Raw genomic sequence first — 25,427 nt, forward strand, 5'->3', positions numbered from 1 at the left:
GAGGGAGATTCTGGAAACCAGATTTAGGTTCCTAGTAAGAAAGCTAAAATCCAGAACCTCCAGAGTAGCACGTTCAGAAGTGTTCCCTGTTCAACACACAGGATCCAAGAGGAAGGTGTGAGCTGTGAAGTCTCAATGCATGGATGAGATGATGGTACAAGGAGGAGAGATTTAGATTTTTAGGAACTGGGAAGGGGGAGCCTATTCAGAAATGATGGACTCCACCTTAACCAGAATGGAACTAGGCTGCTGGCACAAGCATTTAAAAAGGAGATAGAGCAACTTTTAAATTAGATCTGGAGGAAGGAAGACAACAGTCGGCTCAGGAGTGCATGGTTCAGAGTGAGGTATCCTTGAAGGGTACTATTATAACAGGTCAATTTAGGGAATCCCAATCGAGAGGTTTCAACAAAGGTGAAAGAAACCAGGAGTGTTTAAGGGTAGAACAGAGCAAAGGTTGCAAACTATCTCTGACAACTTCTAAGTAGCTTGTAGATGCAAGGAAAAAACACATTTTCAAATGCCAATATGCAAATGCCAGAAGCCTAAAAAAAGATGAGAAAGTTAGAGTATATAGTACTAAATGAAAAGGTAGATATAATAGGTATCTCAAAAACCTGGTGGAAGGAGGACAAATAATGGGACACTATCAGCGGCATAATCGAAAGAGAAGGACGCCCATCTTCCGACACAAATCGGGAGATGGGCGTCCTTCTCTCAGGGTCGCCCAAATCGGCATAATCAAAAGCTGAATTTGGGCATCCTCAACTGCTTTCCATCGTGAGGACGACCAAAGTTAATTGGGGGCATGTCGGCAGTGTACCGAAGGCGGGACGGGAGCGTGGTTAACAGATGGGCGTCCTCGGCCAATAATGGAAAAAAGAAGGGCATCCCTGACGAGCACTTGGCCAACTTTACTTGGTCCAATTTTTTTCACGACCAAGCCTAGAAAAGGTGCCCGAACTGACCAGATGACCACCAGAGGGAATCAGGGATCACCTCCCCTTACTCCCCCAGTGGTCACCAACCCCCTCCCACCCAACCTCAAATGTCATGCCCAGCTCCATCACAGCAGTATGCAGGTCCCTGGAGCAGTTTTTAGTGGGTACTGCAGTGCACTTCAGGCAGACGGACCCAAGCCCATCCCCCACTACCTGTTACACTTGTGGTGGTAAATGGGAGCCCTCCAAAACCCACCCGAAACCCACATCTAGGTGCCCCTCTTTACCCTTTAAGGGCTATGGTAGTGTTGTACAGTTGTGGGTAGCGGGTTTGGGGGGGGGGGGTTGGGGGGCTCAGCATCCAAGGTAAGGGAGCTATGTACCTGGGAGCAATTTGTGAAGTCCACTGCAGTGCCCCCTAGGGTGCCCGGTTGGCAGTGTGTTTTTTCTAGTGAAAAAAGTACCGGTACTCAAATGCCAGGCAACTCTTCAGGGGTGGGGTGATCATTGAGGGACCCCCACCCCACAATAGCCTGGCCCCCTGCAACCAGTCACAGAATCTATGACAAGGCAGAATTGGTGTGTAGGGCCTGAGCTCTTTCATTAAAACTTGGGGACCATGGGTCAATTTTAGCAGTCAATGGAAAAGGTGCCGGTACTCAGTACCCCCAAGTACCCCCTCAAAAAAAGCCCTGCCGGTTGGTGTCCTGGCATGTGAGGGGGGACCAGTGCACTATGAATGCTGGCTCCTCCCATGACCAAATGGCTTGGATTTGGTCATTTTTGAGATGGGCGTCCTCAGTTTCCATTATCAGCGAAAACCGAGGTCGCCCATCTCTAAGGTGGACCATCTCAACATTTAGGTCGACCATCTCTAAAGTCGACCTAAATGTTGAGATTTGGGCATCCCCAACCGTATTATCGAAACAAAAGATGGACACCCATCTTGTTTCAATAATACGGGTTTCCCCGCCCTTTCACAGGGACATCCTTAGAGATGGGCTTCCCCATTCGAAATGCCCCTCTGTGTTATCAGGGTATAAATTATACTGCAATGAAAGGATGGATCAAATTGGAGGGGGGTGCGTAGTATGATAAAGAGGCAATTGAGTCAAACAAAATAAAAATTCTGCATGAAACAGACAGCAGCATGGAATACATATGGATCAAAATGTACCTGCATAAACTGCTGTTGTTGCTGATGCTGCTGGCCCTAACACAAGAGAGGCTGATGGATCCAGGCAGCACAGGTGAGATGCTTGGGGCATAGTAGTTGGAGGGCCCCTGGAAGAACAGTCTACCCTTGGGTTCCATTGACAGAGATGTAGCCCCTCCGGATGGAAGGAAGGTGTGTGGCCTCAGAAAAGCTACAATGAGAAGCAATAGGGTCTACCGCCACCCCCAACCCACCAGACAGCAGAGTTACAAAGGATGGTCTGGCTAAGGACCATGAGATTCTTCCAGGATCTCTAGCAGCCACCAGTCTAGCCATCCTTCTGCTATGAGTGAGATTTAAGGGGAGGAGCCTCAGCAAAGGGATAGAAAGATATACTCTAGCCTGCCCAAATCAGCTATAGGAACAAGATAGGAAAGAATATGCAAGTACCTGGTTAAATCAGAGATGTATACATTGTACTGGTTAAGATATGTTGTTGTTATTAAGCTTACCAAACAGGCTTCATGAAGTTAAAGTTTTCTTTTTTTTTATTACTCTAATAAATAACTACACTATTTGAACAAATTATTTAGTATCTCAACCAGCCTTGTTCACAGTGGTGTTTGGGGATTTTTCTGGGGGATAAGGGAGGGATATCCTACCAACCTACCTGCTAACACCTTTCTTCTACAGGTGGAAACACTAGGTTCCAAGGATATAACAGACCGACAGAGCCTGTCTGAGGGAGACTCCTACCAGGTTGAGACCGAATCCAAGGACACTCACAAGAGGTGTTACACTCAGAATTGATTTCAACTTCATTTCTCTTTCCCTTGGATTGTATCTTTTTATACCAATCTAAGAAACCCATCTGCAGCCACAGTGTCAATATTTCTGGACATGATCCAATCAATAGCTCTGATACTGTAAAATTCTGTTGGCCTATATTATCTATAACTGACTATGCAAGCCTATTTTTAATCATTCCTAAATAATGAATGATTGATGTAAGGTACGGTCTAATTTATACAGCTTGTCCTGGGAATTCCTGTGCAAAAAATGCAGGTAAAAGAACATGTGTGGTGGAACAACATGCTTACTTTTATCTATGTACAGGATGGGCAGTTTTCAAAAAATCCTTCTACCTTGCAAATAGTCAATAGCTATATTAATTTGTAATGTTTTATTAATTTGAATATGCACACCACTTTTCTGCCTTTCTTCTTTTTTTACTATATATGTATAAGAAATCTTTACAAACTGTCAAGAAATAATACTATTCACAATATTATTCACATTCCCTCACCCGTGTCTGTCTGTATTATTTAGATTGTCTTGTCTGTCTGTATTATTTGGATTGTAAGCTCTTTTGAGCAGGGAATGTCTCTTTGTATCAGGTGTTCAGCGCTGTGTGCATCTGGTAGTGCTATACAAATGCTAATAATAATAATAATAGTTTAATTGGAACTGTGGCCCTCAATACAAGAGCTCTTTTCAGAGTTAATAATGGATTAACTAATCCTTCCAATTTGATTCAATCGGAAGATGGTTGTGCTCCATCAGCACAAGATCTGGCCAATTTTTTAAAAGAAAAGATTGATAAGAGTCACATTACCTCCACTAAGTTTAACTGCCTTAAATGATTATTTGAATATTACTAATTCTCATGAAAATGATATTCCTGTAGACAGAGTTTGGAACTCCTTTATACTAGTCGAACCTGATGTTACTAAAAACCTTCTGCAATCGTATTCATCATCACAGTGCTATTTAGACAAGTGTCTTGTACATCTTTTAAATCATCTTCATCTGTTTTTGTGGAACATTTAACAAATTAGTTAAACTCGGGTTTCAAGCAAGGTATCTTCTCTGACTACTTGGGTCATATCATTCTTAACCCAATTCCAAAAAGGTTGTTGGAGAAATCATCAATAGTGTCCAACTATTGTTCAGTTGCTTCAGTTCCCCTATTTGCCAAAATTATGGAAGCAACAGTCACTTCACAATTTATTAAATATTTAGATGCACGTTATATTTTACACTCTTCTGAATCTGGCTTTAGGAGGGATTATAGTACAGAAACAGTCCTGGGTACATTGGTAGCAGAGGTTAGAGCCTGGTTGAGTATAGGTTGCCAAGTTCTTTTAATTCAATTTGACTTGGACGCTGCATTTGATGTTGTGGATCATCAGGTTTTATTATATTTGATTGAGTTGATTGTTATTCTTGCTTCTAGATTCTATACAATAAAGATTATCTATGCTGATGATGTTACTTTATTACTTCATATTCCTGATCCAAGGGCTAAAGCAGAATATTGTGTTAATATGGTTGAAAATGGATAATTACACATCAGTTAAAGTTGAATATTGAGAAAACTAAATTTTTTATTTCTCATCCATCATGTCAGATTGCTCTTTACCAAAGCTTAATATAAATACAACTAACTTCCCATTGGTTTCTCAGATGAATGTCTTAGGTATAATTTTGAATAGTATTTTATCATTTGTTAGACATATTGCTCAACTTTCAAAGAAAACCTTTTCATGCTTAAGATGTTTGAAATGAATTTGAAATTGTTTTGAATGTTCTCAATTTAAACTATCAATCCAATCTTTAGTTTTAAGTCAGCTTGTAATTTATTTTATGTAGGATGTAATAAATCACTTTTGAGGAAATTGCAAATGGTTCAAAATACGGCAGTTAGGCTGGCCTACTCAGCAGGAAAATATAATAGAGTGACTCCTTTGTTGATCAGAGCTCATTGGTTGCCTATAAAAGCCAGAATAATGTTTAAGATCTGTACAGTGGCATTTAAACTTTTATACAGCTTTGCTCCACAGTATATTTTTTCACTGGTATCTCATCCTACTGTTGACATGCTGACTAAGTTGAGAGATCCTATGATACTGCACTTTCTGTCATCCACATGTGTCAAATATTCCTTTACATATTTAATAGTAAGTGTCTGACATGCAGTGGCGTTCATAGCTTGTTTGCCACCCAGGGCGGGTCGCTGATGTGTCACATTCCCAAGGTGCGCCACATCCCCTCTGAAAGCACATCACCCTATCACCTTTCCTCCTAGCAAGGGGCTGAGCGGAGCAGACACATGGCTGTTAGCTCTGCTGGTCCCCCTCTGCCCCGAAACAGGAAGTAATGGCAGAGGAGGCAGAGGACCGGCAGAGCCAACAGCCGCACATGTGCTCCATGCACCCCTTTGCTGTCTACACCCGAGGCAGACTGACCCCACTGCCCCATCCTTGGTATGTTACCACTGGAACAGTATACCCAGGGATCTCAGATACTTGAATTCAAATCTAAACTTTAGGAAAAAATTGAAACGATGATTATTTAAACAACATCTTGGTCAAGAAATTTGAGTTTCATCATTATCCGTTGGAAGTTTATATTATACTATAATTCTCTGGACTATTCCCAGTTCTGTTTATTATGTTATCCAAATTGAACTTAGCAGGTATACGTGGAATATAAGTAAACAATGTAATGTAATGCAATTCTATGTTTTTATATATTTCTGTCTTTTAAGTAAGCCATGATTAGCAATCTGCTGTAATTTATGCTTTTCTAAGTTAGTAAGCAATCATTCTATTTAAAATGTAAAAGAAAAAAAGCATTGGTAGTAAGATATTTTCAAACTGCGTCAATGTCAGACTATGTCCCTTTCAAACATACAAGCTATTAATTTGCAGTAGATAAGATTCACTATAATAATGCAAACCCCAAAGAAATTTATGAGCCAATATTCAGCCCAGGTGGTCAGCTGTTTTTACGCCACTATAGCCATAGGCAGATTTAAGCCCAGATATTTAATGCTAGCCTATATTCAGGGAAGAAGATCAAATACCAACCTGGAAGTTATGTGAGTGCTGGTCGATATTCATGGCCCGCACCTGCATAGCTATGTGGGCAAAGCTCAGGCTGCCTTCTGTGTAGACCTATCTGCCTGCTTAGCTATATGGGTACTGCCACAACCTTACTACTGGCTCCTCCCAGCTCCACCCCCAGCCTATCCTGGGATTACTTAGCAGGACTATCCCTAGGTGGAAATGTTCCCTGTACGACACACGACACATCCCCTAGCAGTCCCAACCTACCCACTGCATCACAGCCAAGCACAGGCCTCTCTCGCACCCTGTGTGGCCGCACTGCCCACACATAGCTTGCAACAGCTCTACTAATCGGGCAGTTCCACAGCAGTCATTGGCTGTGACTGGTTAAGTGCCGCTGAATATCAGTGGCCGGCCCACTCTGTGTGGTTAATGTGAGCAGGACACTCTCCTGCGCACAACCACACTGAATAACAATTCCTTAATTTTTATTAAGTAGATAAAGATAAGTATTTCATATAGAACAATAAGCACATCACTGTTATTTTGAAACTCAGAGCTATCTTAAAAATTGAAATATATTTTTTATATATCCCCCTAAAAATAAGCCAGCAGGAGCTTTCACCTGTTACATGATTGCTTGATATGGAGCTATGCGAATGGTAGCGTCTCCTCTGGCTACTAATGTCACTTGATACAGGGAACTGCTGAGATCTAACTCCATTCGGCAAACTGGACGGACAGCTATAACCTGTCAAAGAGATACATGCCAATTAGCAAACAACAACATTCTGATTTAGCAATTTCGCTTTATGTGGGCTTTATCTTTTACTGATCAAAATCCTCTTTCTAGTATGACCAAAAGGATTCATTTTATTACACTAAAGTAATTTACTAACTAAATATAGTAATTCAATTTGCATAAATACTACAAAGTAGTATAGAATTATATTAAGACTTGCTTTTTGTGGCATGAATTTAATAGTGTTACAGTACTGGGATGATAAAAAGAAAATGTTAATTATACTTAAATATATGAGTCAGCTACATGTAGCTCAGAAAGACCTTCTGAAAAGATCCCTTTGAACATTGCAAGCCATCCCCATCCAAGCCATCCCCATCCAAGAGCCAGTCCACTTCCTCTCTCAGTCTATTCTACATACCCTGCCAGGCGGATAGATCTTTCTACCCTCCTGTTTTAACTTTATTTTTATTTTATATTTTTCCTATCAAGTATGTTCTTTACAACACTTTTCCTTTCTTTTTGCTCCAAATGAGATCCACTCCTGGGAATTGTATTCATACCCTGGGCAGTCTACAGGGACCCCTCGGATGCCATGTGGAGTCAGGAGACTTGGAGACATGACCCACACTAACGATCTTGCTCCTGTGACAAGATAGCTAATATGTTGATCTTCTGCATGGCTTAGGACTTGATGGACTCCATCTCCAGATCTCTACTCTTCTGAGCCTCACTGACCACCCTCAATGAGGTGTCCCTACACATTCACCTGCACTGAGCACCACCATCCCCCATTTTAATTCCTTGAATGGTCATTCTCACCTGCTCTCTGAGCCTGGGGATGAACAACTCAGAGTTTCCTGCCAAACTGCAGACTTAGCCCACTGTGGGGCTCCAATAGCCCCCTTTGCACCATCTCAATGACTGTGCTTTTTAAAGTGACACAGAACATTTCCGTGACATGACATGGGTCTGCTCTCTGCTCAGATAGACTGCATGTTCTCTGCCACTCAGCAACATAAAAGGTGGCTGCTATGGATCCAGTCAATACTGTCCTTGGCTTCTCATAGTCCTAGGCAACATCACTGCCTCTGTACCATGAACCTATCCTAATAGCACAGCGCAGACAGACTTCTTGTGCTATCTTGCCAGTGCAATGTCCCTCTCCTGACACTGGCTGCTGAGGGCATGCCCCACTTCACATGCAGTCTTTGCACACCCACCCCATGTATGACCCCACTCTGTAGCCTGCGGCTCACACCTCTGCCCATGCCATGTATTACAGGTGCTCCTATGGCACGGTGCCAGCATCAGTGACTGTGAGACCTGGCTCAGGTGACTCTACATGTGCCAAAGTTCTACTCCAGCTCTGACACCTCCCTTCACATCTATGAACACTAATAATCATTTGCACACTTTAAGGATAATTATCTCTACAGTTGGTGGATAACAGTATGTGGGCACTGGCTCAGGCACAGTGACTCTGCCTGTGCTAAGGTTCTGCTCCATTGCATATCCCTCCCCACCAGTAAATACTAATAATTATCATTTGCACACTTTAAGAGATTCAGGCCTGCCTCCTGCAGTGAGAACCGCACACGTGGAACACTGGGGTGTAGTTTTGCATCTTCAGGCAGCTGACATACCCATCAGCTTTGTGGCTGCTGCTAAGTACATTTCTCCTGGCACTGATTCTCAACAGCACATTGCAGCTGCACGTGCTATGTGATGGTGAGAACGATAGCACCAAGAGCTGATGAACAGAACTGCCTATGGGCAGAAGGCTAGCTTGGGTTATACCCTCTGCACTGGTTCCTCATACAAACACTTTCCCTACATTTAGCTGCACTGCTGCTGGATATTTGGGGCTTTTGCAATATCAGTAGAGTGAAAGCTGCGGCTTTGCCCCTTGCAGTTAAACTGATTCTGCTCTGATCAGATTCTTCATTGAGGTTAGCTAGCCTCTGTAATACCCATCTACCGGCACCAACATCAGACAACAACTCACCCTCCAGGTCTGTGCTTTCTTGTGGGAAAATGGTCACTGCCTTTGTTGAAAACTATTCGATAGGTTTTTATCTCTACAGACAGACACTGCTCTATTAGTCCTATTTCTACATGCACAATGGAGTTCAATAGCACTGACTCACTGCACCACTGCTACCTGTAGTATACTTCAATTTGTAGTGTGCCAAAACATAAGGTATGTGCTCCCTGCAGATCTGTGTTTTCTTCTTTTGGTGGTGTATTACAAAGTCCTCTGTGCTGGTAGGGACAGTGGCCCTTAATTGCTGGATTTCATCATCTGGTGACCGGGGAGATGTCACTCACTGTTCAAAAATATATATACTCCTTTTGTTCTCATGTTCCAGGGATGGCAACACTGTTCCCTATTCATGCATGCCTTTTAACGTGCATATGACACTGCTTTCTGTAGATTAGCATATATAAACTGATATGGGGGTAGACTTCTCCTTTTAACCCAGACCTTACCTATTTGGTGCTTTCATTGTTTACCCTTGCTCTAAGAACAGCAGCACTATCCCGCATTCATGTAGACCTTATAAGTTGTGTATGACTCCCCTTTCTGGAGAATAACATCCATAAAGCATTGATAAGATAAACGGGAGAAAACCACCAGTTGGTTAAACAACATGGAATCTGACCACCTTTTGGGGTCACCTTGTAACCAGGAGTGACCATCATTGCAGACAGGATGTAAGGCATGATGGGCTTTACCACTGACACAGAATGACAAGATTTCCTATAAGCCCTAAGGCTAGGATTGACATCCTTTCTCTAAGAATCTAGTTTATACAACTCTTTCCATCCTTTATCATGCATATTCAGTCTACTGAAACAATAACACAGACTCTGTCAGCAACACTCACCCTGTTTGCTGTTTTGGTTTGTAACTGTTTGTAACTGTTACACATACAAACTCCCTTCAGGCTATTTTTCCAGGAAATGAACTCAAATCCTACTGAAATTCCTCAAGACTGGAGGGTGGACAATGTAATGACAGTTTTTAAAAAGGGTTCCAGAGGTGATCTGGGAAATTATAGACCGGTGAGCCTGATGTTGGTGTAGGGAAAATGGTAGAGACTATTATAAAGAATAAACTTACAGAGCACATATCTAAGCATGGATTGGTGAGATAAAGCCAACATGGATTTATTCAAGGGAATCTTGCCTCACCAATCTACTACATTTCTTTGAAAGGGGCGAATAAACATGTGGATAAAGTGAGACGGTGTGTATTTGGATTTTCAAAAGGCATTTGACAAAGTATCTCATGAATGATTCCTGAGGAAATTAGAAAGGCATGGGATAGGAGTACTGTCCTATTGTGAATTAAGAACTGTTTAAAAGACAGAAAACAGAGAATAAGGTTAAATGGTCAGTATTCTCAATGGAGAAGGGTAGATAGTGGGGTTCCCCAGGGATCTGTGTTGGGACCGTTGCTTTTTAACATATTTATAAATGATCTACAGAAGGGAATAACTGATGAGATAATTTAATTTTCTGATGGCACAAAGCTATTCAAAGTTGTTAAATCGCAAGAGGATTGTGAAAATTGCAAGAGGACCTTACGAGACTGGGAGAATGGGCATACAAATGGCAGATGATGTTTAATATGAGCAAATGCAAAGTGATGTGTGTGGGAAAGAGGAACACAAACCATAGCTACGTGGTGCAAGGTTCCACATTAGGAGTCATAGCCCAGGAAAAGGATCTAGGTGTCATTGTTGATGATACGTTGAAGCCCCATGCTCAGTGTGCAGCCGCAGCTAAGAAAGCAAATAAAATTTTAGGAATTATTAGGAAAGGAATGGAAAACAAAAATGAGACTGTTATAATGCCTTTGTATTGTTCTATGGTGCACCTCAAATACTGTGTGCAAAAAAAGATATAGCAGAATTAGAAAAGGTACAGAGAAGGGTGATGAAAATGATAAAGGGAATAGGATGACCTGGGAGGTGGGGGAAGAATCCCTTCAGAGCTTCAGTAAACAAACCCTGCAAAAAGCAAACTACTACTACTACTTAACATTTCTAGAGTGCTACTAGGGTTACGCAGACAACCTGTCAAAGAAATTGACATGTAAGATATCAGAGATACACTTTTCTCAAATCTGACGTATTACAATTAATAAATTCAGAAAAAAAAATACTTGCTTCTACCTTTGTTGTCTGAGCATTGCTTTGGTCCAAGTGTCTCTTACCTGCTTTTCTTTGTTTTTTTGTTTTTCATTAACTCTTCCCAGGGTCTCCTGTCCTTTTGACGTTTCCTCCCTCTCTCTCTCTGTTTACCATCCACCTTTCCATCATCCAGCATATCTCTTCTGTGTCCCTGTCCCTATCCTCCCATCATGTTCAGCATCTGTCTTCTCAATGTCCTTATTACTCCCCTTATGTCCAACATTGCCCCCCGTGTCCCTGTTCCTATGCTCCCTCCATGCCCAGAATCTCTTCTCTATGTCCCTGTCTCTCCTCATGTCCAGCTTCTCCCCTCTCTCTTCTCTTCCTACTGCACTCACATCATCAGGTATCTCTCTCTTTCTCCCTTCCTCCCTCCCTCCCTTCCTCCATTGGGCCAACATCTCCTCCCTCTCTCTCCCCTCTGCTACCTCACAATCTAGCATTTCTCTCCCTCTCTTCCCTTTATTCCCCCCACCCTCCCTCTCTCTCTCTTCCCTTTGCTTCTCCCCCAGGGAAAGCATCTCCCCTCCCCCTTTGCTCCGGGTCACTCTATCTCTCTCACTCACTTTGTTTCCCCCCTTCATATCCAGTATCGCTCCCCTTCTCTTCCCCCTTCCCTTTGCTCCAGGTCTTTCTTCCCTCTCACCCCCCACCAAATCCAGCATCTAGCATCTTCTCATCCCCCCTCCCCTTTGCTCCAGGTCTCTCTCTCTCTTCCCTCTGCTCCCCCCCCCCCCCCAAATCCAGCATCCCCTCCCCTGCAGGTCCAGCACCTCTCCATCATCGTGCTCTCTGCATTGTTTCCAGCATCTCTCCAGTCCCCATTCCCAAAGGTCTTCCAAATGCATAGTAGGTCACTAGCAGAAGCAGCGGTGAAAACAGGCTGCCTCCAGCCAGCCCAAGGGTCTTTCTTCTGCTGCATTGTGCCTCTCTGATGCAATTGTTTGTGGGAGAGACAGAGCAGATGAAAGGCTCTGATGGGCCCAGTTGAAGGCAGCTTGTTTTCATCTGCCTCTGCCAGTGTCTCACCATGCATTTGGAGAACTGGCAGGGGGATGGAAAAATGCTGGATCCATAGGGGGAGCAGAGGAAGGGAGGGATGCTGGACTTGCAGGGGAGGGGTGGGTTCAATTGCAGGTGGCCCTGTCCATCAAGTAAAATTATCCACTCAACTTCTCAGGGAGATTTTCATTCCTGAAAGAAGGTCCACCAAGTGGTTATATATTAATCATTCACACCTGTACCACTGTGTCCTCCTAAACTACTACCTCTGTTGTCTATACTACAGTGAAGACATTCCATATTTAATTCTCCATGTCAGGCAAGTCCAAGCCCATTTCATCCAACTTCTGAACATCCTCCTCAGTCAAAGAGTACATGTTCGGTCTTCACTCATCCTCAATCAACCATTGCCCTCACTAAACCCTTACTGCCCCTGTTCCACTCGCTTTGCTAACTTTTTGCTTTCTCTCCCTAAAATCTTTTCCACCACTAAAGCCATCTGCCCTTCAAGCTCCCTCTCTACCCCTCTACACTCTCCATCCAATGCTCCCCCTCTCACTCCCTCTGTACTAGTGCCAGTTTATCTGTGTGTCTTCCTGCGTATATCCCCTTGCCACTCTTTTGTATGTATGTGTACATTTGGGTGTTTACCTGTGCCACTGCTTATCTGTATGCAACTGTATCTTGCAGTGTATGTGTCCCTCTGTTTGCCTCACTGTGTGTGTTTGTTTGTGTGTCCCTATGCCATAGTTGGTGTTGGGTGTTGCTGGTGATGGGTGATGCATGATGGGTGCTAGGTAGGGATGGTCCAAAGGTATCTAATGCCCTAGGTGGACCTTCATCCAAGTGTCACCTCCACTGTGGCAAATCAAGACTTGACTGTCTTGTAGTCCAACATCTCCATTTCTCTTACTGACCACCTCTTCATAGTCAATCATCTCCCCATCTTCTCCCTAATCCCCCCAAGGTGGCCAGCATACCACTTTCCTCTCCCTACACTATCCCCCCCATATGGCTAGTATCCCCTTCCTTTCCCAGGTAGCCAATATCACCTTTTTGATACCCTCCTCCCATTCAGCATCTCCTCTCTCATTCCCTACCCCCATCCTATGACCAACATCTCCACCCCAGGTCAAAGTTGCAAGCAGACTCAACACTGATGCAAGGCTTTTAAGCACAGGCCTGCAATTAAGTGCTGTCGCATCCTACCCTCCCTCCAACCAGAACTCCTAGGGGAAGAGGGAATAGAGGGGAAAGAAAATGTTGCTCTACTGCCATGCTGCCCTCCCTCAAATGCTGCTACCCTAGCTAGGTGCCTAGTCCACTTAGGGGCAGGACCAGACTTGGTACTGGGTGGTGGTGGTAGGGCTTACTTGGTGTTGCTGGTGTTGGTGGTGGGTACTGGGTATTACTAGTGGTGGCAGTGACAAGCATGAGTGGACGCGATGTGTTGTTCCTGTGTGCACTGACCCACAGGAGAGAGAGGCAATAGAGAAGGAGAAGGACCTCTAAGCAGAGGATATACAGGCCTAGAACACAGTGCATGAACATGACAAAGAAGTTATGTCTGCCCAGATTCAGATTTGATAAGGAGACAATCATACACTTGTGCAACCAACTGGAGGCAGACCTAGAGCCCACTGTGCTGATGCACCTGAAGATCACCACAGCCCTAGCATTTTTTCATATATGAATCCTTTCAGACCCCTCAGGGTCAGCCAGCCTCTTCATGTTTCACGGGACACTGTCTAAAGGCCTTTCTCAGGAGAAACACCCAATATATTCTCTTCCTTGAAAAACAGTAGCAATAACACCAAACTATAACAGAATTCTATGAACTAGCACACTTCTTCTCTGGCAATGTGTGAGCTCATTGACTGCACATACAAAGCCAAAAGCAAAGAGTCCATCTATCCCACAGAAAGTCCTTCCATTCTCTTAACATGGTGGTGGACTGCAATGCCTCCAATATTACAGATGTGTGTGCTTGCTATCCAGGCTCCTGTTGCATTGCCTATATTCTGTCATAATCAGGCCTACATCAATGCTTTTGTCAGGAGATGGCTAATAGGTGAGGATACAACACACCCTTATCAATCACTAAACTGCTCTTGCAACCAGCCTGGGACCATCAATCCAATGATGTGCCAACCCCCACAACATCAAGTACACAATCATACCTTCTGTGCTCATTCTTTTGCAGGTGACAGAGGTTATCCTCTCAAGAATTGGCTGATGACTCAAGTATAGAGAGTTGCATGGGGACAGATCTCTAACCTGTCCCCGCCCATACCTGTGGGAATCTAACCCGTTCCCGCCTCAAGTAATCTCCTCCATCCTGGCCCCCAGTCCACCCCCCTCCCCTGCCGTACCGCACTGCAGTCATCCTGATCCCCCCCTCCCCCCCCCCAGAAAGCCAGATTCTATAAGCAGTAAAAATACTGGTAAAAGAAACATAAATCATTTTCTTCTGTACTCTGCTAAACACAGAATTTTAAAAGACACATAATTCCAAAAAGGCAAACATCCATGAGCAACATGTCTCCCTTTCCTTCCCCTCCCATCCATCCATGAGCAACATGTCCCCCTCTCCTATCCTCCCATCCCATGTGCTCCAATTTCCCCTTTTCCCTGCCCCCCCTCATGTACATTCATCTTACCAATTTTATTTCCCTCCTCCCTGCAACTACACTCCCTCCACCCATTTTACAGTCCCCTCCCTCTTATCCACCCACCCAAGTATGACTCCATCCATCCACGTTTCCTGATGCCCTCTCCGAAGGTACCTCTATGTACATGCCATATCTTTCAAGTTCTTAATATCATGAGAGAAATTAGTAGTTTTTCATATGTATTCCTCTCTCTACAACTGATCTACAAGGAAATACAAATGTGCTATCATCATGAGGTGGATTAAGGGATAATTTGGGAGCTATGAAGAATTGATTGCAGCAGCAAGAGTGATATTCTTGTTAATTAATGTCAGAAAAAGTGGATAAACAGAAGGAATAAAAATTCCCATTTGGTTTTTCAGTCGGTCATGTCCTTTGAACTGATTATTTTTTAGGTGCATGAAGATATTTTGCAATACAAATATGCAGAAAGGTAATTATTACTAAAAATAAGCATCCAAGCAGCACTAAAACATTCTTCAAGGTGTCATGTGCCCTCCTTGAATGCATGCCAATGCACCCTGATGGATTAGTGGCTTCTTTGGTGTGGATGCTCCCACTTTCCTTCTCGCTGCCGCTGTTTCTTTAAAATGGCTGCTGCAACTTCAAATAGTGACCTCCCCTCAGGAGAAAGAAGGCAAAGCTCAGCTTGCCTACACTTTCGTGTGAACCCCAGGAGTGGCCTAGTGGTTAGAGCACCGGTCTTGCAATCCAGAGGTGGCCGATTCAAATCCCACTGCTGCTCCTTGTGATCTTGGGCAAGTCACTTAACCCTCCATTGCCTCAGGAACAAACTTAGATTGTGAGCCCTCTGGGGACAGAGAAATATCCAGTGTACCTGAATGTAACTCACCTTGAGCTACTACTGAAAAAGGTGTGAGCAAAATCTAAATAAATAAAAAATGACCTGGGTCTATCCTCATGGGATCCCCATTATCCCTGTTTCGATGCAGCTCTCTACTCCCATAGCCAACCCTGAGGGGGCAGTTACAAAAGAACTATAATGAGGCATATATGAAGACCAGTGCAGTCATAGAGAGAACATTTGGCATGTTGAAAGCTTCAAATGCTCCCTCAAGGTTGGAGGGAGAACTTCTCTATACCCCATGCAAAGCATGTGACATATTAATAGTTTACTGCATTCTCTATGACCTAGCCCTCAACTGCATGATCCAACACAACCAATGCTGCCAAGAACAGATAGTGATGAAAAAGGATACCCACACTTGCTCATCAGCATGCCCTGGATGCAAGGAATGAACTCATCCACAGACTTTTCTTGTGCATAAAAAGAAAATACCTTATTACAAGTGTTCCAAAGTACATCATAAAAACCCCCAACCCATGTGTCCAAGTGTGCCAATACGCTCTTTGTGTCCCAGTAACAATCATTCCTCTTCCATGTGTGTCAGTTTGCCAAGGTTTTTAATGTGCCTCCATGATTTCAATCCTGCCTGTACCCTCTATGTGAGTATATAACCCCTCCCATTCCCTATCTCTCCCCCCCCTGCTAGGGCCATGCATTGGGGTGACTGCAAGTATGTGCTGCAGCACAGAGCCTGCTGTGAAACCAAGGGCTTCTCTGGAAAGGCTTGTCTACCTTGCCTGAACCCAGATAACTGCCTGGTCTCCTCATAGGATTCTGGGAAGACCAAGCATTGTTTCATCATAAAACTAGGACCAGGTTGAGTAGGATGAGGTAAATTGAAGAGGATAGGAGAACACTCAGAGGTGGCTGATGAGGATGCTTTGCATTGGGTATAGAGAAGTTCTCCCTCCAACCTGTTCAGGCATCTCTCCTGGATGTGAAACTGGCAACGGATACCAGGCTCTATGACAGCTTCAGGAACTATAGACATTCTTCACAGAGCAACATGCAAGATCTGAAGAGTAGAACTAGAAGACATGAATTGAAGTTGCAGGGGGGCCAACTCTGGAACAATATTAGGGAGTACATTTTCATGGAGAGGGTGGTAGATACCTAGAATGTCCTCCCACGGGAGGTGGTGGAGATGAAAACGGTAATGGAATTCAAAAATGTGTGAGATAAATACAAAGGAATCCTGTATAGAAGGCGGTAATTAGAGAGCTATACCCATAATTGGAAAGCAAAGCAAGTTCTGGGCAGACTTCTACAGTTTGTGCCCTGAAAATGGCAAGGACAAATCAAGATCAACGCCTATGTTTACTAAGGTACGCTATGGGTGCGTTAGTATTTTTAACGCATGTAAATGGTTTATGTAGGTTAAACGCTAGTGCGCCCACAGAAATGTACAGGAACATTAGCGTTTAATGCGCCTTAAATTTAAAGGTGTGTTAGAAATGCAAACACACTTTAGTAAACATACCCCTAAGTATCTTACGATCTTATGTAGTATCAAATCATACCTTATACTATGAGTTTGAGTTTATCTTGTTGGGCAGACTGGATGGACTGTACAGGTCTTCATCTGCCGTTATCTATTATGTTACTATATTATGTTACCAACGGACCTAGGTTCAAATCCCACTTCAGTTTAGGTGCGTTTTTTTAACTGTGAAGAAGTGTTCCTGAATATATAAGATACCTGCAAGCCTGAAAGCTATTGAAGTGGTGTACATTCGGGTAGAGCAGATATTTTTTCTGTTTCTGGAGAGCTAACAATAATAATAATAATAATAATGTCACAGACAGCTCAAGTGGAATTTTAACATGGGTTCCCTGATTCTCAGCACATTGCTCTAAACATTAAGCTAATCCTCTGTTTTATGTGGACGACTATTTTATATGATGGACATTCCTATGCTGCCATACAGATGTCCATGTTCCTTGTTTTCCCCATCCATGATTTGGACATTTCAGTTTGTAAAATGGATGTGAGTGTATCTGGGTTTAAAAAATGTTTGGACAAGTTCCTGGAGAAAAAGTCCATAGTCTGTTATTGAGATGGACATGGAGGAAACCACTGCTTCCCCCGGGATTAGTAGCATGGAATGGTGCTACTAATTGGGTTTCTGTCAGGTACTTGTGACTTGGATTGGCCACTGCTGGAAGCAGGATATTGGGCTAAATGGCCCATTGGTCTGACTCAGTATGGCTGTTCTTATGTTCTGACTTGGATATCCATGTTCTAAGGTGGACAACGTTTCAAAAATACCACTCCACAGAACTATCCAAGATACTCTTAAAATGGGCATCTTTAATAGTCAGATGGTTCAAGGTTAAAAGAATAGAAGGACATGTCTAATCTATGTAATCTGAGATTTATAGACTGCACTAGTCCCAGCATGAGGTTCACAAAATAAGATAACTCAGGATTCATTTTACAAAGCCGCGGTAAAAAGTGACCTACGGTAGTGTAGGCGCATGTATTGGGCACGCCGGGTCAGTTTTTATTGCATCTACAAAAAATGTTTTTTTTAAAAAATGGGACGGGAAAAGGGCCTGCAGTAAAAATGAAACCAGCGCGTGCCCAAAACCGGCCTGAGCCCTTAATGCCACCCATTGATCTAGCAGTAAAGGCTCACATGCTACATGTGCGGTGTGATTGGTTGACGTGCGCCCAGTGCTGATTACCGTGTGTAGGAGGAAATAAATAATTCATCCAGGCATTATGGGTGGGCAACAAATCTGAAATTACCGCCAGCAGGGCACACAAACCTGGTGGTAGTCTCATTTTGGCATGCACTGCACGTGTGTAGAGCCTACCGCGGCTTAGTAAAAGGGCCCCTCAGACAATGTGAGGAATTACACAAACATGTATAACAATAATGATGAACAGCCTAAAATCTATTAAACAAAAATGTTTTCAATTTTTTACGCAACTGCATGTAATTCACCTCAGATCAGATATATATAGGAACAGCATTCCAGATAGTAAGTGCCCAAAAAGAAAACAAGGACTCAAATTGGTGTTTTAATCAAATGCCATTAAACGCAGGAAGTTTCAATCACATAGTCTTGAAGAAGAAAAAAAAGAGGTCAGAAAACATTTGAATAAGCAATTCAGAAGTATTACCATACAAAACCTGAAAAATCATACATACGGATTTGAAGGCAATGCGTGCTCTAAGTGGAAGCCAATGAAGTCTCTTAACATATTGGGACACTCTATCATATTTTTTTAATGAAAACTCAAAAGTACCGCTTTATTCTGAATTAATTGTAATTTATAAAAAAGTTTAGCATTCAACCCAATGTAAAGCGAATTACAATAATCCAAATGCAATATCACCAACATCTGGATTAATACTGCAAAATGTGACTAAAAAAAAATGAGACCTGAGTAAATGCAATTGTTTTATATAATAGAATGTTTATCTCCATAGATTATTAACCTGAGACTCATAGCTGAGTGAAGAATCAAGTATCACCCCTCAAACATCTTGTTCCCAGATAACAATAATTCACACGAGGTAAACTGAACTAGTTCAATTCATTATGCTATAAGCCTGACATGCTATTTTAAAATCAACATGAACCTTATTTAGCATGCAATCAAATGTAAATCTACAACAGAGGGGCAACTCTTTCAATTTTTCAAGAGCCAGATATTAAATTTGCTGCAACATTTTGTAACAACTGCTGCTTTTTTTGTAATTTAGCAGTGATTCTTGAGCATAAGGAATTGCAATAATTGAATTGGGGAGTATGATTGCTTGAACCAGACCCTAAAATGTTGTGAACCAGAAACTGATCTGATGAAATGAAGCTGCGTCAATCTAAAGAACACTCTTTTAACAAGAGAATTCACTTGTAATTATAGTGTTAATTTATCATCAATAATTATTACACCTAGTACCTTTGATTTGGTTTCAACCATTAAGAATTCTGCACAATGTAAAATAACATTTCTAGGAATGTTTGTCAACAGTTTACTAAACCATACATGTTTTTGTTTTCAGCTTATTAAATTTCAAAAAATGTTTCTGGGTCCAATTGTCAGCTAAATCAATAGATTCAGCCAATTTAATATGAAAATAAAGGATAATCTAATATCAGTACCAATACAAAAATATCTACGTATATACCTCCAGAGTAGATATAAAAGAATCCAGTGAATTTAGATAAATACTAAACAACGAAGGAGAAGGCTCTCTTTTGTATGGTAATTCTGCCAAAATGGCTGTATGTCAATGTCTAATTACTCCTATAACTGACAGTTAACTTGCTTTTGGGACCAATCCTTCTGCTGAAATGCAAGTTATGCAATTACTCCAATGTTAATTCACTAACAGGAGGGGAAAAAAAAGCCTTCAGATGCTCAGTCTACTGTCCATATTATAGACTTACTGTTTGCCGGGTGGACTTCCTCATCAGGCTTTAAAAAAAAACACCCTGATTTTCTTACTTGTGCTTAGATTATTTATATTTTATAAATTTTATATTTTTATATTTTTATACAACCTGCAATGTGCATTTGCTTCCTTTTTCAATATAAACAATTCATATTAGGAATGTTGCTAGTATTCTAATATGCCATTCAATCTAATTGGGGCACTTATCTGAATCTGTAAATGTTTCTCAGGTTCGCAGATTTTCTCAACAGTGCGCCTGTTTCACATAACGCTTCGTCAGGAGCAAGCAACCTGTGATTATCTCTTTTCCGTGTCCAGCCAACTTCTTAATGCTACCTTTATACTACGTTTTAGTCTGTGTATATAAAAGGTGCGGGCAGTAGGATCCTCAAATGACAGCCCAGCACCAAAAATCTTTAAATGTAGCGGGTAGAACTGTCTTTAGAACTAAGCGCTGAGCCAGCACTGGACCAGACCCTGAAGCAAGTCTCGAAACATGGACCATGTCGGTGTGGGTCCATTATTATTATTCACCAGAACTGCTTGAGAAAGCTAAGTAATGCTTTATATTATATGCAGTAAAAAAAAAACAGGAAACAAATCTTGATTAAATTAGTTTTCATAAGAATTAAAAGTTTGGGTAAGACTGATGATGATCAAAGTGAATCACTAGGTGACATCCTAGTGTGAAATGAGTCATTGCTGCTGTCGTACTAGCAACATTCTTAATATGAATTATTTATATTGATAAAGGAAGAAAATTCATATTGCAGGTTGTATGAAAAAAATATAAAATTTATAAAATATAAATAATCTAAGCACAAGTAAGAAAATCTGAGTTTTTTTTTAAAGCCTGCTGAGGAAGTTTACCATCAGCCCCCAGGGATTGAATGAAACTGTGGAATGGAATTCTATGATTTGATCTAATCCTTTTTCAATGAATATTTATTTAAAAGGAGTAAAATCATTCCACTTTCAAATATCGGGACGTTGCTATTTCTCCAGTGGGGTCATTATTCTCATACAGTTGTAAGGATTTTAATCATTGTTCCGGTTGGACTGTCATGACAAAGCAACAGCTGTTGGCAGCCTTTAAATAGCGCCATCAAAGAACTCGCGAGTGCAGTAAAAGCATTCAGCATCGGTGTCTCAGCTTACAGGTCGTTGTGGACCTGGCGTGGGCAATTAACCCGCGTCCCAGAGGAAAGTATTGAAACCCGCGGTGTCGGGCGTAACCAGGGGAAGCCTATGTGGATTACAGATTTCAGAGACATGGACACGATTTAAAGATATGTTTATTATTTATTGAGCACATTCAGTTGGAGCACTTTTGTGTGTTTGCAATAGCACTTCCAAAAATTCATAATTAAGGGATAGCCCGATGAAGAGATGCTATGCCACTAGGCAAAATAACTAATGATATTGCCTTTATAAGTTGTGTCTCCTGAGGGTTCTCTTATATAAATAAAGAAAAATTATCAACAAGAATTTGTATATATATAAACAATGCTTAAAGAGAGAAAGTAAAAGGTACTGCTATTTGCAAGCATTGAGTTCAGATCTTTGGTTTTGTAGTTCATTTGGTTGTTTTTACCAAAGAGCATTTTTGGGGAGATTTTGTGTTGTTTCATACCTGGGATAATCTATCTCCATGGCAGCTAAATGGCAATCAATGTTCGGGTATTCAGACGAACATGTGATGTCAGTGTTACAAAAATCTTCCCTCCTTGGACAAGGGGGCCACCAGGGGGGTGATTTAAATTATTATACCTTAAAGAATCATTATGTCCAACTTAGACGGAATATTATCCGTTTAGAACTTCATGAACAACAATTGATTGAATACATCAAACATCAGATGATCCCAAGGGGTTTACGTCTAAATAAAGCACCTAAGATTTTTCTGGAGAAGACAGAATTTTTGGATCGTTGGGCGGCCATCCTAAATCGTTGCTCTAGAGATTTGATGGTGTTAGTGGTAGAGACAGCTCAAGAAGATATAAAAATGTTGCAACTAGAAGTGGATGGAGTCCTTACCCAGTTACAAACGACCGCATCAAGTACACCTGATGCGATGTCTCATCCAGAGGAATATTTGAGTGCCGAATTAGCATCTTTGGATCAATACCATTATACGTTAAGACAAAATAAATTAAAGAAATTTCAACAAGATCAACACGATTATGCTTTGGGACTGATTTACGAGTGGCTTGACCGAGAAGGTCAGTCTCAACAGAAGGGTTCATTTAATACTATACCGGAAGGTTTGAGCAGTTCTGATGAGAATTCCGATGGCGGCTACAGTGTTCAAAGTCGACAGAGGGGTAGAGGGGGACGGTCACGAAGACGAGGTAGCCGCAGAAGGGGTAATTGGGACGGACAGCAACAGCGTTATTATCAGCAATCAAGCACATATCAAGCACACATGCTGGCGCCATCGATGGGCACGGGCTATGTACAACAGGTGCCTTCTTACATGGGTTCCACCAATATGCGTTCCCAGGGATCAGCGATTGTTCCCCCCCTCCCCCTCCGACAATTTCGGTGAATACTGTGCCACAAGTGTCTTTTCAATCTTCTATGCCAAATGCACCTTCTGGGTCTACAGGTAGTTTTTCAATACCATCTACTCAACCTTTTTTAGGGGGTACAGGCCCGGTGACACGATCCAGCCAGTTGCACAATCAAATGTAATTAATATCTCAGATAAGCAATTGACAGTGGTTCAGTCTCGGGTATTAGAACGAGGGTTGTCATTTATACCTACAGTGCAGTATAATTCATTTAATACTCGGATTGATCTAGCTCGGATTTTTCGGAATTTACAAGTTAAATTATTGTTTTCACAAGGCAGTGGTACCACGTGGGACTCTTCAATTTTTCGACCGAAGTCTCAATGGGTCCCCCCGGGACCGATGGATTCTCATATAGCAATTTTCAAAGCTCTGGTTCTCTGTGATCTGGATTTATTAGAAACGTTGGAGGCGAAAAAATGTACAGCGGATAAGCGGTATGTTAATGTATCACGTGAGGAACGATTGGCTTTAGAAGAATTGTCCACAGATACGGATATTGTTATACGTCCCGCAGACAAAGGTGGTTCGATAGTCATCCAGAATAAACAAGCTTACGTTCAAGAAGTCTTACGTCAAATTTTGGATCCGGAGTATTATCAAGTGTTGCCGGGGGATCCTAAAGGGGACCTTGAATTGACCATCTCCCAGTTGGTGGACACTGCGGTTCAACAGGCTAGGTTAACGAAGGCCGAATCCAGATTTTTACAACCGTCTTATCCGCGGACCCCTGTGTTTTATACGGTCCCTAAAGTACATAAAGACCAAAAACAACCCCCTGGTTGCCCTATAGTGTCCCTCACAGGAACTATATTAGAACCTTTGTCGAAGATGTTGGACTTCTTCCTTCAACCGTATGTCAAGCAAGCCAAATCTTATATACAAGACACTGCCACTTTTTGAGGTGCGTGGAGGAGATTGGTAATGTCTCTCCCACGGTGATTCTCGTTACGATGGATATTGAGGCTTTATATTCTAATATCCCTTAAGAGGCTGCCTTGGAGATAGTGGAGAACACCTTAAAAAATCGACCAGTAGAGGAAAGAATTTCTACTGATTTATTGATGGCTTTTGCAACTTTGGTATTGAAGAACAATTATTTTATGTTTGATCATACATTTTATTTGCAAAAGAAGGGTGTTGCGATGGGTACTGCAGCTGCTCCCAGTGTGGCCAATTTATACGTCAGCCAATTTGAGGAAAACAATTTGTACCAGTCGCGTTGGTACATTGAAAACATTACGAATTGGCATTGTTTTATTGATGACGTATTTTTCTTATGGCATGCGGCGGAGGACCAATTAAAATTAAAATCATTTTTGCAATGGTTGAACAACATCGACAGTAATTTAAAATTTACAATGACTAGCAGCAGCACCAATATCTCAGTTTTAGAGATTTTTGGATACACAAGGCACACGGTCAACTGCAGGTAACAGTGTATCATAAACCCACTGATCGTAACATGCTACTTTTATGGAATAGTCATCATCCATATAAATTAAAATGGTCTCTTCCGGTGGGACAGTTCTTAAGTCTTCGTAGGATTTGTTCCACCAATGAAGCATTTAAAGTTCAAGCTGCGATACTTACGTCGAAATTGCAAGTGAGAGGTTATTCTCAAAAATGTATACAACAAGCATACAAAAGAGCCTGGTATGCCCAGTGCTCGTTATTATTATTAGATAAGCAAAAAGAACAAATGGAACAAATGGTTTGTGTATTGGGCTTTTCCACGTTGGCTCCTGAGGTGGCACATTTAATACACAAGCACTGGCAGGTGCTTACATTTCATCCAGTTTTTCGCCAACACCCCTGTATTGCTTATACTCGGGGTAGGAACCTCAAGGATCAATTGGTTCATACAAATTTTCCCCTGATATCTAGGTTGAGAGATCAAGGTTGCCATCAACCATATGGTAAATGTCAGTTTTGTACACAAACCATGACATTGTTCCAATGGACTTATGCAGCCACTCGATGTACATACAAGATGGAATATCGTACCATATGTCTTTCATCGTATGTTGTGTATATTATTATTTGTCCATGTTCTCTATACTATGTGGGACGTACAATCAGAACCATGAGAATACGTCTGGTGGAACATAAAAGTCGTCTCACAACAAAGACTTTGACTGCTCCATTAGTCTCCCATTGTTTACAATACCATCATGCTTTTACAGATCTTCGATGGTTTATTATAGAGCAGGTATCAGAGTCATATGGGAGTCGGGACCGGACTTCAAGTTTAATTAGGAGAGAGCAGTGGTGGATACACAAGTTACAAACCAGCAGCCCCCAGGGATTGAATGAAACTGTGGAATGGAATTCTATGATTTGATCTAATCCTTTTTCAATGAATATTTATGTAAAAGGAGTAAAATCATTCCACTTTCAAATATCGGGATGTTGCTATTTCTCCAGTGGGGTCATTATTCTCATACGGTTGTAAGGATTTTAATCATTGTTCCGGTTGGACTGTTTTACTGGCTTAAGATTTTTTGTTTTCACAGTGACGTCATGACAAAGCGACAGCTGTTGGCAGCCTTTAAATAGAGCCATCAAAGAACTCGCGAGTGCAGTAAAAGCTTTCAGCGTCGGTGTCTCAGCTTACAGGTCGTTGTGGACCTGGCGTGGGCAATTAACCCGAGTCCCTGAGGAAAGTATTGAAACCCGCGGTGTCGGGCGTAACCAAGGGAAGCCTATGTGGATTACAGATTTCAGAGACATGGACACGATTTAAAGATAAGTTTATTATTTATTGAGCACATTCAGTTGGAGCACTTTTGTGTGTTTGCAATAGCACTTCCAAAAAATTCATAATTAAGGGATAGCCCGATGAAGAGATGCTATGCCACTAGGCAAAATAACTAATGATATTGCCTTTATAAGTGGTGTCTCCTGAGGGTTCTCTTATATAAATAAAGAAAAAATATCAACAAGAATTTGTATATATATAAACAATGCTTAAAGAGAGAAAGTAAAAGGTACTGCTATTTGCAGGCATT

The 25,427-nt window shown here is 41.9% G+C and overlaps 1 protein-coding gene across 3 annotated transcripts in view; it reads right to left on the reverse strand.

Annotated features, from left to right (window-relative positions):
* Positions 1 to 25,427, reverse strand: part of NEK10 (NIMA related kinase 10) — a 487,142-nt gene that overhangs the window by 102,807 nt on the left and 358,908 nt on the right. For all 3 annotated transcript variants that reach the window (XM_030205786.1, XM_030205778.1, XM_030205768.1), the window contains exon 29: positions 6,574 to 6,699. In XM_030205786.1, the coding sequence (XP_030061646.1) occupies positions 6,574 to 6,699 (126 nt within the window). The remainder of the gene's footprint in view (positions 1 to 6,573; positions 6,700 to 25,427) is intronic.

Source organism: Microcaecilia unicolor, chromosome 1 (assembly GCF_901765095.1).
Source record: "Microcaecilia unicolor chromosome 1, aMicUni1.1, whole genome shotgun sequence".
NCBI classification, from domain to species: domain Eukaryota; kingdom Metazoa; phylum Chordata; class Amphibia; order Gymnophiona; family Siphonopidae; genus Microcaecilia; species Microcaecilia unicolor.